The 13982-nt window shown below is 38.4% G+C and overlaps 2 protein-coding genes across 3 annotated transcripts in view; one reads left to right on the forward strand and one right to left on the reverse strand.

The window, feature by feature from the left end:
* Positions 1–30: 30 nt before the first annotated feature.
* Positions 31–3603, reverse strand: DOLK (dolichol kinase). Its single transcript, XM_003757389.4, has one exon. The coding sequence runs from the start codon at positions 3149–3151 to the stop codon at positions 1565–1567; it is 1587 nt and encodes a 528-aa protein (XP_003757437.2). The 5' UTR covers positions 3152–3603; the 3' UTR covers positions 31–1564.
* Positions 3604–3685: 82 nt separating this feature from the next.
* NUP188 (nucleoporin 188) overlaps positions 3686–13982 on the forward strand; it is a 42852-nt gene continuing 32555 nt past the window's right edge. For both annotated transcript variants that reach the window (XM_031954768.1, XM_023494237.2), the window contains exons 1-4: positions 3686–3766; positions 9672–9726; positions 10731–10804; positions 12904–12988. In XM_031954768.1, coding sequence (XP_031810628.1) covers positions 3735–3766; positions 9672–9726; positions 10731–10804; positions 12904–12988 — 246 coding nt within the window. In that variant the 5' untranslated portion in view covers positions 3686–3734. The remainder of the gene's footprint in view (positions 3767–9671; positions 9727–10730; positions 10805–12903; positions 12989–13982) is intronic.

Below are 13982 nucleotides of genomic sequence, written 5' to 3' on the forward strand. Positions count from 1 at the left end.
ACTCCCTTTAGACCAAGCAAAATACAGCCATTTTTCTGACCAGCTGGCAGGAAAAAATCTTTATTCAGACCAAGACTTACAACATAGTCACAATAGAAGATAGATTTCAAGGGCAGGAAAAGATAAGACTTTGAAGTAACAATTCTTAGAGAGTGGGGGTAGGGTGGGGAGAACTTCCAACTATCCCATAATTATTGTCCTAAAAAACTTGGTTCCTACTGTGGTAGTAGGACTCTTCCTATTGTCAAGAATAGGAAGCTGCTTGAGTTAAGATAAAGGCAAAGATGCTGTATCCTGCTGGAGGAAAGCTGGAGGCTTCAAAGTTACCTACTCATATATATGCTCTATTCCCTCCTACTGGTTTCCCTGGTAGTCAGCTATGAAGGGGAGAAGACCTACAAGGGGTAGACAGGTGGTAAGTGAAGAGTAAAAGTCACTTAGGATCCTATATTTAAACAGTATTTATTAACTAATGATTTGTGGCAAATTTTTGGGGTCTGCAAAATGTTCACTATTAAAAGACTTTTTCTTCAATTCTATAATCTTGAAAAAGCTCTCTCTATCTTTTGAGTTGCTAAGAGGTTATAGTGGATTCTGGAGAGATCTTATTTTATTGGTTCACAATTCCCATTTAAGTCAGGATGATGATGCTTACAGGACAGTGGTGTCATGCCCAAACAGTAAGAGACCACTACTGTACACATGGGTTGCATCTTGACTTTAACATCATTTATATAACATTTTATATTTACTTTGTTAAATAGTTTCAAATTACATTTTAATTTGGTTCAGGCTGTCCTTATGAGAACTGTGAGTTGCACACGGCCCTGTGATTAGAAACTCTGCTCTAAAGTATTCCTGAGTTTCTCACATTTTTTAAAAATGACTTTCAATATCTATTCTAGTATCTTCTCCTAGTTCCTCTGCTACCTACTTCCACCCAAGGAGGTGTTCCTACTTTCCAAGTAACCAGCTATGCCAATTCAGTTCTGCACACTATGGCCCAGTTAGGAAAAATAAATGGCATTAACTCAAGTATTTCTTCATTCATTCTTTTGCACTTCTCTGCCCTTTTACCCAGTTAAAATAGTTTCATAAAGGTTATGGAAATCTTCTCCCTCCACTTTTTTCTCCCACAAAAATCAAGTCCAGTAAACAAAATTCAGTTTTTACAATTCCTTCTAAACTATTAGGCATAAATTAAGATGAGAAGCTATTTTTCAAAGATGGAGTTTTGATTTTTTACAAAAATATCATTGTGAAGAATGTGCTTCCATGTAATTGAGAAAAAAATAAAATAAAAATTAAATGTTAAAAATTTTTTTAAAAAGAATGCACTTCCACTGGGAAACTTTATTAATAAGTCCTTCTAATTCCTTCATCTGAAATGTTACTTTATTTTGAAATCAATAGCTAAAATGCAAGAGCAGCTTTGGTTTTAAATCTCAATTCACTGCAAAAGTGAATCAGCTTTTTGCCACCTGATCCATCATACCCAAGTAGCTAATTGCTGACAATGTTTACTTTGAACTCACTTCCTCCCATCATGATCTCGGCATGAAGGCTAAGCCATCAGCAGAATCTGGAGGTAGAGGGGTAAAAGAAGATTATCTATTTGGGTAGTGTAGGCTTCCAGGAGGGAGACTATGCTGATAGACCCCAAAATCCAAGCATAGCTGGCATTCAGGTCCACCCTAGTGTCAAAGATTAAGATTAAAGCCACAGAAATGATTTGAGCAAATATGGAAGTCATTGTCCCCTCAAAAGTCTTTACAGTTCCAGGCCAATGGATCTCTCCCACAGTACTGCCAAAAATGGCAGCAATAGTGTCCCCTACTCCCACAGCCAACACTCCTGCATAAGGGACCAGAGCCCCAACCCCTCCCAGGCTAGCCTTTGAGGCACAAGGTCTTGGGAATAGCCAGACAGGGAGAGACATGCCCAGCAGCAAGTAAATGTGAGTCAGGATGAGAGGGCCACTGTCCCTTTCATCAAGAAAAAGGGAGAGCAAATTCCTCAGGGTTTGGCCCAGTGGCTTAATTCGAAAGAAGCGAATATACTCCAGGAAGATAAAGACAGCCAAGCAGATCACAGCTGCGATATATAATAAGAGTCGGTCAAATATGAGTCCTGGTATATAAGTAGCCACTATGATGAAGTGGAAATACTTTCGGGTAATTGTGGAGGCCTGATGTTTCTTTGACTCAGAAGACAATCTCTTAGCATTTTGGTACATCACAACTAGGCATGCTGAAGCAGCTAGCAGGGACCAGTAGATCAGGAGGTAGATACGAGTTTCTGACTGGAATAGGAATTGGAAAAGCCAGAACAAAGGGTTCTCCCGGATTAGGTGGTACAACCAGGGCATGATGACACCAAGGCCCAATACACCTGTCATTAAATGGAAGAAAAGAGAAGATGTCCAGGTTCCGGAGTCCATGAAGACAAAGAACGTGCTGAAAAAGATACCTATGATAACCATCCCTACTACCACTACCAGGAGAAAGAAGTCTACTGGGTCTCCCCGACCCTGGATAACATTTAAGGATCGCTTTATGAGTTGGTTGAGGACAAAGCTGATGCCCCCTAGGATGAGCAATGCTTCTCCTGGGGTGAAGCACCTGGGTAGCAGGTACAGGAGGATCATGTTGAGGTAGACAAAGATCAGCAGGACCTCCAGCACCTCAATCACCTCTGCCACACTCAATGAATGCTTCATGATGTAGATGATGATACTTCCAGCCAGGCCGGAGATAACACAGGTGTTGGTGGGCACTGGCCTGGTGATGCCCAGTGCCAATACAGATAGGAACAGCGCCAGCGCCATGCCCGTGGCTGCCACCACCACGCCAAACCGCTCAAAGTAGACATTTCCTGCCCCCTCACATCTTGTCTTCATCACCACCCCCAATAGAGGGATGACCATGGAGGCAGGCAGGAGGCCGCTGTTAGCTGTGGTCCTGAACTGGAAGACTGCAGCCCCTTGCTGGAGCAACCTATCCCACTTGTACTGGACATAGAAGGCCTGAACAGCCAGGGCTACGGCGCACCAGGAATAGCGGTCCCATACTGAGCCGTGGATGCTCAGCACCACGATAAACACGATGGCGGCTTCCCCCAGCGTGGCTCTGCTCGTCATGGCTGCAGCCATTCAACTGTCCTCACGTCGGGGCAGCGCTGCTATGTCTCCTTTCCGAAGGGTTAGGGATTTGGATCATGGATGAAAAGGAGAGGGCAGTCCTTTCTCTCCAAACGTGAGGGGGGGGAGGGGGGGAGTTTAGCAAAAGAAAAAAAAAGGCAGCGGGTCGGCAGCTGCTTGCGGAGTACCCGTTGCGTCAAAGGGCCCGGGGACACCGTTAGCCCCGGAACAAGAGACAGGGGTCAGTGATCCCAAAGCCCCGAATGGGCTTGAGTCCACTATCCCCTAACGCTCAGAATGCGGGAAGGGGGTGAGAGAGCCGACACACCTCCCGCTTTCCCACCTCCTTTTCAGCGACCTGGGTCCAGCACTGCCTGTCCCTCAGCCATTTGGTTTTCCGGTCCTCAAACGCAGGTTTGCACTTTTCAGGAAGCCGCCATCTTGGTCCTGGGAGGTCACGTGACACAGCGCGCTAGATGAGGGACAGTGGCAGCAGGTAGTTTATCCGACTCTTTGGTCACGCCCCTACGTTGTCACGTGAGGCGGGTGGCCCAGCGCGCGGGCTGCCGCGCGGTCACGTGGGAGGGACGCGAAGATGGCGGCTGCCGCCGGCGGGCTCTGTGTGAGGTACGGGCCGGGAATTCTTGTTGCTTCCTAGAGGGAGTGGGGAGAAGGAACAGTGGTAAATGAAGGGCAGGAGACGGAGAGAGGCCGAGATACAGAGGGAGTGGAGGGACGGCGCTCGGGGCGGCGGCGGTATGGGGGTGTCGGCGACGAGACGGTTACTTTCAAACCGGCCTCCGTCCCGGGCACGAGGCCCCCGGCGCGCGGCGGGGAATTGGCGGAGCGGAGGATGGAGGAGGCCTAGACGTGAGCGGTCCCTCCTCCCTCTCGTGCGTGACCGCGCTCGCCCGATCCCTCCTTTCTTTCCTTCCCCCCTCCCCAACGCTGGCGCTGCAGTCCCTGAACTCCCGCAGACTGGGGGCTGCCCCTCCCGTCAGGGGGCGTGTACCTCCCCGGGAACCGCCCCCGCCTGCAGCCTCCCACTGCTGGCCGGGCTGGGGCGGGTCTACCACCCGTGAAGGTGCCTGCCGCCTTTTCTGGGTGCTGAGCTCGGGCATCCGGCCATGACGACTTCATTCATTAGTTCAGCAAACTTTTATCAAACGCTTTTTCTGTGCAAGGCGGCGTTGTGTGCAGTGAAAAAGAACAGTAGGTGTTAAGTGCAGAAAGATTTAAACCATCATTTATTATGTTCAGGGTTCCTTGAAAACAGGTGTGTGATAAGTGCAGGCCACTGTTCCAAGCACTAAGGAAGATTTTTTTTTTAAGTTAATTGGAAAAAAAGACATTTATTCAGGTAGTTTGATTAACCTTTGACTTTAGTGTGTAATGCAGAAGACAGCCTTTCCACTGCTCCTCATCCTTAAGTCTGTGCAAGGTACTGGAATGTTTCCTTTTTTTTCTTAAACCTGTAGAATTGAAAGAAGCCATCAAACTGGAAAGGATGTATGTTTTCCTGGCATTGTACAAAGAGCCTCATCTCTGGAATCAGAGGACTCGGGTTCGAGTCTCATAGTGGATACTTACTGTGTAACCTTAAGTCATTTATCTGTCCCGAGATTCAGTTCCCTCCTCTGTAAAATGAGGGGATTTGATTTGATTGTACTTCTGAGATACATTTTAGGGAACTATAACTATAGACTGTGTTAGACAATGACTATGATAAGACTTATCAGGATACCAACTTTGCTAAATATAGAAAGTTTTGGCGACCAGGAAATGAATTTTTTTTGGCTATTATTGAAAAAACCATTATGTCGTGCTGGAAAGAGAGGAGGGGTTTAAGATCATAGCATTGTAGACTTAGATCTTGAAGGTATCTTAGAGCCTATCTAAAGTCCAGTCCTGTCATTTTACAGATTAGGAATCTGAGGCAGAAAGCTGAAATGATCTGCCTGAAATCATACAGCTAGTAAGACTAAGGGAGTTGTGAACTGATCTAACCATGGTAGGGAGCAGTTTGGAACTATGCCTAAAGGGCTATCAAACTGTGCATACCCTTTGATCCAGCAATGTTTCTACTGGGATTATATGCCAAAGAGATCATAAAAGAGGGAAAGGGACCCATATATGTAAAAATGTTGGCAGCCCTTTTTGTAGTAGCTAGAAACTGGAAACTGAATGAATGCCCATCAATTGGAGAAGGGCTGAATAAATTGTGATATATGAATGCTGTGGAATATTATTGTTGTATAAGAAATGATCAGCAGGCTTATTCCAGAAAGGCCTGGAGAAACTTACATGAACTGATGCGAAACAGAAACAGAAGAAAATTGTACACAGCAACAAGAAGATTACACAATGAGCAATTCTGATGGATGTGGCTCTTTTCAACAGTGAGGTGATTCAGGACAATTCCAATGGACTTATGATGGAGAGAGTCATCTGCATATAGAAAGAGGACTATGGGATCTGAATGTGGATCACACATTTTTGTTGTTTGCTTTTTTTTTCCTTTTTGAACTACTTTTTCTTGTGCAGCATGATAAATGTGGAAATAGATGTAGAAGAATTGCACATGTTTAACATAAATTGGATTACTTTCAGTCTAGGGGAGAGAGTAGAAGGAGGGGAGGAAGAAAAATTTGTAACACAAAGTTTTGCAAGGGTGAATGTTGAAAACTATCATTGCATGTATTTTGAAAATAAAAAACTTATTTTTTTTAAAAGAGTCTTAAGGGATTTGAACTCAGGAATTCTTGAATACAGCACCCTACCTAGAGATCTTTGTTGAAGATGGAAATTCTGATGAGATCATGGATCTTTTGGCTATTTCAATGGCATACATGACCTGATTGATATAGCTTTTCCTATATATGACTCTTGATCATGTCCTCTTGTGAGATTCAGTATTTCCTGTGTTCAGAGTGCTGTGCCAGGCTTTAGGATAAAAAAGATGAAAGGCATAGTTCCTGTCTCTAAAAATTTAGTTTAATAGCAGATAATCTGTAGTATATAAACAGTACAAAGCGAAAATTCATATTGAATTCTATGAGAAATCTGAGAGAGGTAAAAAGGGAAGCTTACTTATACTCAGATAACTAACACAAATCAGAATGTGATACGTGCATAATGGAGGTTTAGCTATGAAGCCTTCTCTTGCAGGTTTTCGCAACCTTCTGTGCCAGAATCTGTATCAGAGATTTTGTAGCAATTGTCTTACTCACTAGTTTTTTGGGTGATGCTATAGAAGCCAAGATCAAGACAAATAGAATAAGAGACATGCCTGTCCAGGGTCACACAGCTAGTAAGTATTTGAAGCTGGACTCAGCTCTTCCTGACTTCTGGTCCAGAGCTCTATCTACTATGCCACCTAAGTTGTTCATTGAGCTACCTATCAAATTCATATCAGACCCTAGAAGTGGTATCTCTAACTCAGTATAATATATTTCTAGTCATAGAGTAGTTCATGGTCTGTGTTAGAGTCAGCTGTCCAGTCTTCCCAAGAGAAGCTGCTTTTCAAAAAAAAGACTCAAACTTCTTTTTAAAATGTCTAGGCTCTTTGGTCAAAAGTTAAAAACCTAGTTTTTGACTCATTGACTACTTGGATAAATTATTCTACTGTACTTAGCTTAAACTTTCTCCCAAATATAATAAAAAAGGCAAATAATTCATTATTATACTATGGTATAATAAGGTCTTAGAAGCTAAAAAGAGTTAATGTTAGAATTACTTTGAGTTCCTTGAAAGATGTGTGTATATAAATCAAAGAGATAATTGTTCTTATAAAGTAAGGGAATTGGACCAGATGACCTCTGAGTCCCTTCCTGCTACAAATCTACTGTCCTGTTTAGAAATTTTCTCTTGAAAAAGCAACCCAGAGATTGATTAGAAATCAGGGAAGTGTTAGTGTTTTTCTTATATCCCTTTTGTTTTTCAGCTAATGTATTTCTAGAATACTGTGTGTGTGTGCATGTTAAAAACAAAGCTAAAACTGCTTTTTAAAAGAATTTTGTTGTGAAACTTAAAGAGTTGCCATACTTCCCTCTGTGGACTCATAAGAATCAGTAGGCATCTTTTATTTATTGGCTCTGTGGAATATCTGCTTAATATTTGTCTGTTAAAAAATAAAAAAAATCATATCATCGAAGTTCTATGGCTCTATCCAAGTTTTGAATCTTAGTCTGTAGGACTGAAGAAAACTAGTTTTCAAACAGATTACCCAAAGTATTCAGCCAGATGAATATATCTAGGGAAGATAGCTTTTGTATCCTTTTCCCTCAATTAATCATTACAATACTTAATGTAGCAGGGTATCAGGGAGGCAGTGTGATAGAATGGAAAGAGCAGTAACTTTAGCATCCAAAGCCCTAGGTTTAAATGACTATTTGTAGCTTAAGCAAGTCACTTAATCTTCTTGTCAAATGAGGATATGGACTAGATGGCCTGTTCAGTATATTCCAATTTTGAGTTTGTGCTTTTATGTGTGATAGACCAAATGGAGGGTTGTGTTTTGAGTTTAGAAACCAGAAGATTTGGGGTTTCTTTTGTAAAATACTTATATAAGGTACACTTTTATTTTAATAAAATCCTTATTTATTTATTTTGCTGTGGCAATTGGGGTTAAGTGACCAAGCCAGGGCCACACAGCTAGGAAGTGTTGAGTTTCTAAGGCAGATTTGAACTCAGGTCCTTCCAACTTCAGGGCTGGTACTCTATCACTGCACCAATTAGCTGCCCCCACCTTTATTTTTAATATGATAAATAGTGTGGAGTAGTGGAAAAGATGCTGGACTTGGGGTCAAAAAGACATTGGATTGAATCCTGACTCTGATACTTAATAGTTGTGTGACCATGGATTAAATCATTTGGTCTCTCTAAGCCATAGTTTCTTCATCTCTAAAATGGAGAATAATAATACCCATGATACCTGCTTTACAGAATTCTAAGGTACAAATAATTTAATGTATGTAAAGCATTAAGCATTTTGCAAACCTTAAAGCACTGAATAGATATCATCTATTATTATTCTAATTATCTTTGAGCAATGAATTTGGGGGTCCTTCTAATAATAGGTATGGAATGCTCAATGAGGGGAATTGTTAGTTGTAGCTGATCCTTTTCCCTTCCAAGCAGCAGAACTTAGCAATCAAATACAGACTTTTAAGATATGTTTCACAAGAGGTTTGGCAATTGTTAATGCTGTAAAGTTACCCATGCATATATCCTGTAAATAAAAGGCTATTAAATAAAAAAAAAATAAGATATGTTTCAGATCTCCTTAATTTGAAGATTCTGAAAAGTACCTTTCAAACTAGAAAAATAAATTTCTATTCCTTATATTCTTTTCTTTTTTTTTTTTTAATTTTCTTTTTTTTTTTTTTTTTTTTTAATTGTCTTTTTTTTTTAGGTTTTTTACTTTGGTAATTTTTCAGCATTTACAATTGCCAAACCTCTTGTTCCAATTTTTCGCCTCTTCCCCCCCCCTCCCCCCACCCCCTCCCCTAGATGGCCTTATATTCTTTTTTAGTGACCCATATGGGAACTTCCTTTACCACTATAAATCACAAGCCCTCCACACTTTAGTAGAATTTTTTGAGTTGCTCTTGTCAAAAACTTCATCATTTTGATGATTAGCCACCTGGTGATGATCCTCTTTAAAATTTAGCTAGGATGGTCTTTAGACGACAGCAAGACATATCATCCAACCCATACATACCGTTTGGAAGTTTCTTATAATAGTGAAATCACAGGGTCCAGTCCTTGTCTGTAATTCCAGGGTGTTTCTAAAAAAAAATCATGTTTCCGAAATGACCAAAGGATATAATATTTCAAAGAACTATAGAACCATTAACAGGCAGCATGAAATGTGGATAGAAACCTGATATTAGAATAAGGAACACCTAAGTTCTATAGTTTTTTTTGGCCATATATTCATATATTAATGTGTTAATATGTATTAAGTTCTCAATTGCTAACTTGTCAATTATAAGTTACACACAAGATGCTGAGTTATTTTGGTATAATTTTCTACATCTACAGAATTGAAATCATAGATTCGAAGCAAAAAAAGATAGAACCAACATGATTTCTGTTTTATAATTGGCTCTGAAGTTAAAATGTTTTTAAAAAATTTTTATAATGGGTTTTATAATTTGATTAATATAGCTTTCCAGAAGTGAATGGGACCCTGAACATAACATTGTTTCCTTTTCCAGTCTTATTTTTCATTGATTGTTGAATGTTACCGGAAGGATGCAGATAGAGGTATAAACTGATGAAGCAACTTTCATCAATCTCAATCTGAACAAAAAAGGCATCCATAAAATTAATCTTATTCATTTCATTTTTAGCAAGAGCTGAGTATTTCTCAGAATATCAAAATTTCTATTTTGTTTTATTTGTGCACTGAATATCACAATTAAAAGCTGATTCCAGTACATTTTCAACATTGTGTTCAACTGACCAGCTTTGCCTTCTGTAGTTGAAAATATCGAAAATTACCTATTGATTTTCTCTCTTTATCCAGGAGCAGTAGAGAACTGTGGACCATTCTGCTTGGAAGATCAGCTCTTAGAGAGCTAGTAAGTCATGGTTTTATTAAAGCAGTTTCATTGGCTTCTCCAGGCAACTTGTCATATAAAAGTCTATCTTTGTTATGTAGTAGAAAGATAAGAGTTACTTTCTCTTATGCCTCCTGTTTGTTAATGTATTCACCATAGTCACTCATTCTCTATTTCCTTCTTTCCTATACCCATTAACATTTTGGCTTTTACACTTTGTTAGTTCAAATGATTCTCTTTAGAAGAGGTAAAAGTAGTCTTGAATAAGATATAGAATATGATGAGCTCAGATGAGGTTAAAGCTATGCTTAAGGATAGTTGGAGAATAATAAGTGTGGTTAGGTAGATTTTTTTCGTGTCAAGGGTTCATGGGGCTAGATGGTTTTGGCTAGCAATGATTATTAGTGGAAGAAGTCAGCATGATAGAATTAGTAATGAACCTGATAGAGTCTAGAGACTCCTTTCAAGGACTGGGGTTTACAGGGCAAAGTTGGGGAGTTTGCTTTCTCTATATCCTAAGAAATATCCTTAGGGGAAATCAAATCTTTTTTTTTCTTTTTGCTTTTCTTTTTTCTTTGTACTCCCTACACTCTAGCTCACTGAGTAGCTTCTTTAAATCATAATGGCTGTGGTCTATAAGAAATATCCTTACCCATTGTCAGTTAAAAAGTATTTTCTTCTGATTCTTTGGTGATAGGTGATACGTTAAAAATAAATATTTTGCTGATAGCTCTTCAACATTGTGGTTGCGTTATTATTATTATTATTATTGAATGCAGGAAAGATTTATTTTATTTTCTTGCAAGAATGGATACCTATATTGATAGACACATTTTTGGAACCACAAAGGCGTTTTATTTGATATCCTGAAGAGCAAGTCCTTTCCCCTCTCCCCTCTTTCTTCATTATTTGGGTGTTATGGAAACTACAGAATGTAAATCCTTACCTCTCATTCTGTAGCCAGTTCTTCCCCACAAGGAACTTAATTTTTTTTGTGGTTGCTTTATTGCTTTGCTCTTTTTCAGAATCAGATCGAGTCAGAGTTGAATAAACACTGGCAGCGGCTGCTAGAGGGACTTTCATACTACAAACCTCCCAGGTGTGGTATAGTCTTAAAGCATCTTAATTACAATAATATTTTATGACAGGCAGACAGTCAGCAAACATTCATTCAGTGCTTCCTTTGTGCCCAGCATTGTGCTAAAGTAGTTTAGAATGGTGATGGAGAGTGTCTTTGATATTAGGAATTTGTGATAAATTTGTGATCCTGACATTAGGAAGACCTAGATTCAAACTCTAAATTTGTGATCCTGTTTTTGATACATCCTAGCTTTGTAATTCTTTGTAAATCACTTTACCTCTCAGGCAACTCTTTCATTTGTCTAAGACTTAAGTTGTAAAAATGGTACCCGCCTTCTAGGAGTTCCCTACACCAGTGAAATCATAAGTTCAATTCCTGTGTCAAGACAAAGTATTTCACAATTTCCATGGAGTTTCATATATATTATTTTAAATTTATACCAGTTTTCTGAGGGAACCTGGGATTTTTATTTCCATTTTACAAATGAAGAAACAAGCTCAGAGTAAATAAAAATTATAAATATATTGTAGCAGAACAAGGAGAGCATTGTATACAATAACAACAAGATTGTGTGATGATAACTATGATAGACTTAGCTCTTAGTAATACGATGATTCAAGAATTCCAGTAGACTTGGGATAAAAAATGTCATCCACATCCTGAGAGAGAACTATGGAGACTGAATAAAAATTGGAGCATACTTTTTTCACCTTTTTATGATTTACTTTTTCTTTCTTGTGATTTTTCCCTTTTGTTTTGATTCATTCATATTATGATAAATAGGGAAATATGTGGAAAATGATTGTATGTGTGTAATCTTTATCAGATTGCTTGCTATTTGGGGAAAGGGAGAGGAAAGGAAAAAAACTTAACAAAAATGAATGTTGAAAACTATCTTTACATGTAACTGGAAAAAATAAAATTCTATTACAAGAAAAAACAACCATATTCTAGATATTTTCTCATTTGAGCTTCATATTAGCCCAATAATGCAAATATTATCTCCATTTTGCATATGAGGAAATTGAGGTTCAGAGAGGTTGAGACCCATCATGAGCACTTGACAGAAAGAGCTAGTGGAGTGAAAGAACCTTGGATTTGGATCTGAGTTTGAATCTTGGACTTGGATCTGAGTTTGAATCTTGGATGAGTCATTTAGTTTCTTTGAACTTTATTTTCTTTATATTTCTCTTAAGTTCTATTTCAATGTTCTTGCTAATGTACAATGCTTCTACTTTAATTCAGAAGTTCTTAACTTGGGATCTGTGAACTTCATTTTAATATTTTGGTAACTGTCAATATAATAGATTTCCTTTGTAATTTTACCAATTTTGTTTATATATTTAAAAACATTCTGGGGAGTCCATATCATGAGATTGTCAAAGTGATGCATGATTGGAAAAAGGTTCACACTCCTGTTCTAATTTGACTTTACCAGTGGCTAACTTATTTCATATTTTTCTGGGATTTTCAGGATGCAATGGCTAATTGGCTCACAATTTTTCTTAGCGAATGAGAGGTCTTTTTTAGAAATGACATCATTGTAGAAATCCATTATCACACTGATGTCAAGAGACAGTAATTAGATCAGCATTTCAAACTTTCCATATTGAGAACTTTTTTGTGAAGAGGAGACCATAAACCTTTTTCATCTTATTAGCAGCTTCCATATATGTTGGCTGCCCTCATTAGAATGTCAGTTCCTTGAGAACAGGATTGTCTGTTACTGTTCTGTTTGTAAACCTAACACTTTGCACATAGGAAGCACTTAATATTTTATTCATTTGATAAACAGGATAACTGATTTGGTGATTTTTAAAAATTAAATAGTTTTTCCTTAAAGAAAAATTTAATTATATGAATGAGTTTTGATTTCTCTCAGGTTAGAAAGAAGCACCAGCATTATTTCTGTGGTAGGTATTATGTAGATTGAGTGTGTTTTTGTTTTAGTAGTTTTTCTAGTGTGCTTTTATCTATATATGAGAGATGATGCTAATATAAATATTTATTTCTGTCAATGATAAGTTATGTTTTATATCCAAACAGGTGTTTTTAAAAAATTTTTTTGCCATTCACAGTGATAGAAAATGAGTTACATGTTTTTGTTTTTTTCTTAGTGCAAGTTCAGCAGAAAAAGTGAAAGCTAATAAAGATGTGGCTCCACCACTGAAGGAGCTGGGGTTGAGGATCAGCAAATTTTTGGTGAGAAAAGTTCAACCTTAGCTTCAAATTATTCTTGTAGATTTTATATGAACATCTGTATATTGTGTCTGAAAACAGTCATGTTTCAAGCTTTTAAGCTTAAACTCCCAATTCCAAACTACTACTGTTTATAGTGTTTCAAAAACATTGCCTGAACATATATATAAATCATATGGTCTTTATATTTATGAGCTTATCAAATTAGCATCAATTTTATTTCAATTTCAGAAACTAAGAAAATAATATCTTTTAATGATTGTGACTCTTACTGACTTGCTTGTTACAATTTAAACTTTCTGGGTAGAGGAACAAAATTGTTTCTGACATTTCATATAATGCTACAAAGGGAATATTTTGTTTAAGTTAAGAAGACAAAAAAACAGTGGAACCAATAAAATAGTGGGACCTTGTCTCCTTAAATTGTTGGAAGAAGATAGTATCTGTGTCCCATAACCTTGAGTTGTTAAAAAAAAAAAAAAGTGTCATGAAAGTTTGCTCATTGGCTATTAATAGCTTTTATTCATTCCAAAGAACAAACTGTTGAGATATTTTGTATTCTTTTTGGGAGAAGGTTGGAAGAAAGAAGATTGGGTTTCTCTATCATTCCCATCCTGGAAATACAGTGGCCATTCACAGACCCAATTCCATTATTAATTGGCTTGGAAGCTGGGACCTGTTTCTAAGTTGGGTCCATTTATACCTCTGTAGGCAAACTGGTACCTAGGCCAGTTTGTTCCCAGAAGGGATTTACCATATGAGTCCAGACTTCATGTGGATGTTTTATTGACTTTAACCTACTGCAGTTGAGAAACTCAGAACACAAGTGCTTTATCTGCTTTGGCTTCTTCAGTAGCAGGGATCGTAGGCATGTGCCACTATACCTGGCTTTGCTAGGTAGCATTATGTATACAAGCATTGGATTTGGAATCAGGAAGATCTGAGTTCAAAACCAGTAAAAAACATTTACTAGTTGTGTGACCTTAGAAAGGCACTT

This window comes from Sarcophilus harrisii, chromosome 2 (assembly GCF_902635505.1).
Source record: "Sarcophilus harrisii chromosome 2, mSarHar1.11, whole genome shotgun sequence".
Taxonomy (NCBI): Eukaryota; Metazoa; Chordata; class Mammalia; order Dasyuromorphia; family Dasyuridae; genus Sarcophilus; species Sarcophilus harrisii.

What these genes read in the sequence shown, in the direction of transcription:
- DOLK (XM_003757389.4), bottom strand. Translation starts at nt 3,151, where the DNA reads ATGGCTGCAGCCATGACGAGCAGAGCCACGCTGGGGGAAGCCGCCATC.